The sequence below is a fragment of the Cyprinodon variegatus genome, unplaced genomic scaffold (genome assembly GCF_000732505.1).
Source record: "Cyprinodon variegatus isolate N-32 unplaced genomic scaffold, C_variegatus-1.0 Scaffold1782, whole genome shotgun sequence".
Lineage (NCBI taxonomy): Eukaryota > Metazoa > Chordata > Actinopteri > Cyprinodontiformes > Cyprinodontidae > Cyprinodon > Cyprinodon variegatus.
In genome coordinates this window covers 40829-41876 of record NW_015152235.1, presented here as the reverse complement: position 1 = coordinate 41876, position 1048 = coordinate 40829, and the positions used below count along the sequence as shown (strand labels likewise).

The window sequence follows — 1048 nt, the reverse complement described above, 5'->3', positions numbered from 1 at the left end:
GCACAAGCTCTTTGAGATGGTCAGCTGAGTCATTTCTTCAACACTAAGAAGCAGAGAATTCATTTCCCTCGAGAGCAAACTTATTCAGCTCTGCTCCTATTTGTAGAACCATCTGGAAGCAGGAAGCTGTCATTTAGCTTCTTGCAGCTGGATGCGGTTCTGATCCCCATTTGGGTCAGTCAGCTTCATAAACTGTGAAGGTTAACAACCCATATCAAACTCTAAACCACCTTTAAAGGGAGGTAACACAAATTAGAGTCCTGTCACTAAATTACTAGGGATATATCGGAGGAAATTTCCTCCCCAGTTCCATTTCCACCAAACATGTCGAAGCAGACGGCTTCTGCATCAGAAACAACAGAACCCAATAAATCCTCCTTTACATGCATCTGAAGACTGACCTTAGCAGAAATCTAACCTTTCTGAGGCCTTGTCTGGCAGAACTCCACTAATAACATTTACAACATTTGGCTTTGTTCTCCAACATGCTGTTGTAAATCCCACAGCCACATAAACAGGAACAGATGTGGACCTCAGCGGGTCTGCCTGTAGAACCAGCGCTTTGTTTTAATTCACAGGCGCTGACCAAACCTCAGGATCCACAGAGATTCTGCATCATTGTTCAACACTAGTTACTCATTTAGGAACATGTGTCTGAGGATAAGGATATTAAAGCTGATCAAATACAAATGAAAAGTACTCAAGTTATCAGGTTGAGCTTCACTGATCTCTAACAGAAGCTTTATTTCAAACAAAGTTGCTTTTCTTTGAAACTTTTCTTTGATAAATTCAACGTTTAGGAAAGAAGAAGCATTCAGCAAACAGGCGTACCCTGCCGGCGTAGTGGATGATGCAGAAGTCGGCCTTGTCTTTGAGCTGACGGGGTCTCTGGAACTTTGTGTGCGTTCCCTGCTCCTGGATCAGTTTGTCCACGAAGGTCTTGTCTGTAGCCTTAGGGAACCAGCACTCCTCGTCCAACAGAGCCAGCACTCCTGGAGGGTTCGCCTGGAGGAATAATAACACCACATCAGTCCACAGGGTTCCTACA

The 1048-nt window shown here is 44.2% G+C and overlaps 1 protein-coding gene across 1 annotated transcript in view; it reads right to left on the bottom strand.

Moving 5' to 3' along the window:
- Positions 1 to 1048, bottom strand: part of LOC107104536 (myosin-10-like) — a 68814-nt gene that overhangs the window by 35817 nt on the left and 31949 nt on the right. Inside the window, exon 12 of the mRNA XM_015404548.1 lies at positions 832 to 1005. Coding sequence (XP_015260034.1) covers positions 832 to 1005 — 174 coding nt within the window. The remainder of the gene's footprint in view (positions 1 to 831; positions 1006 to 1048) is intronic.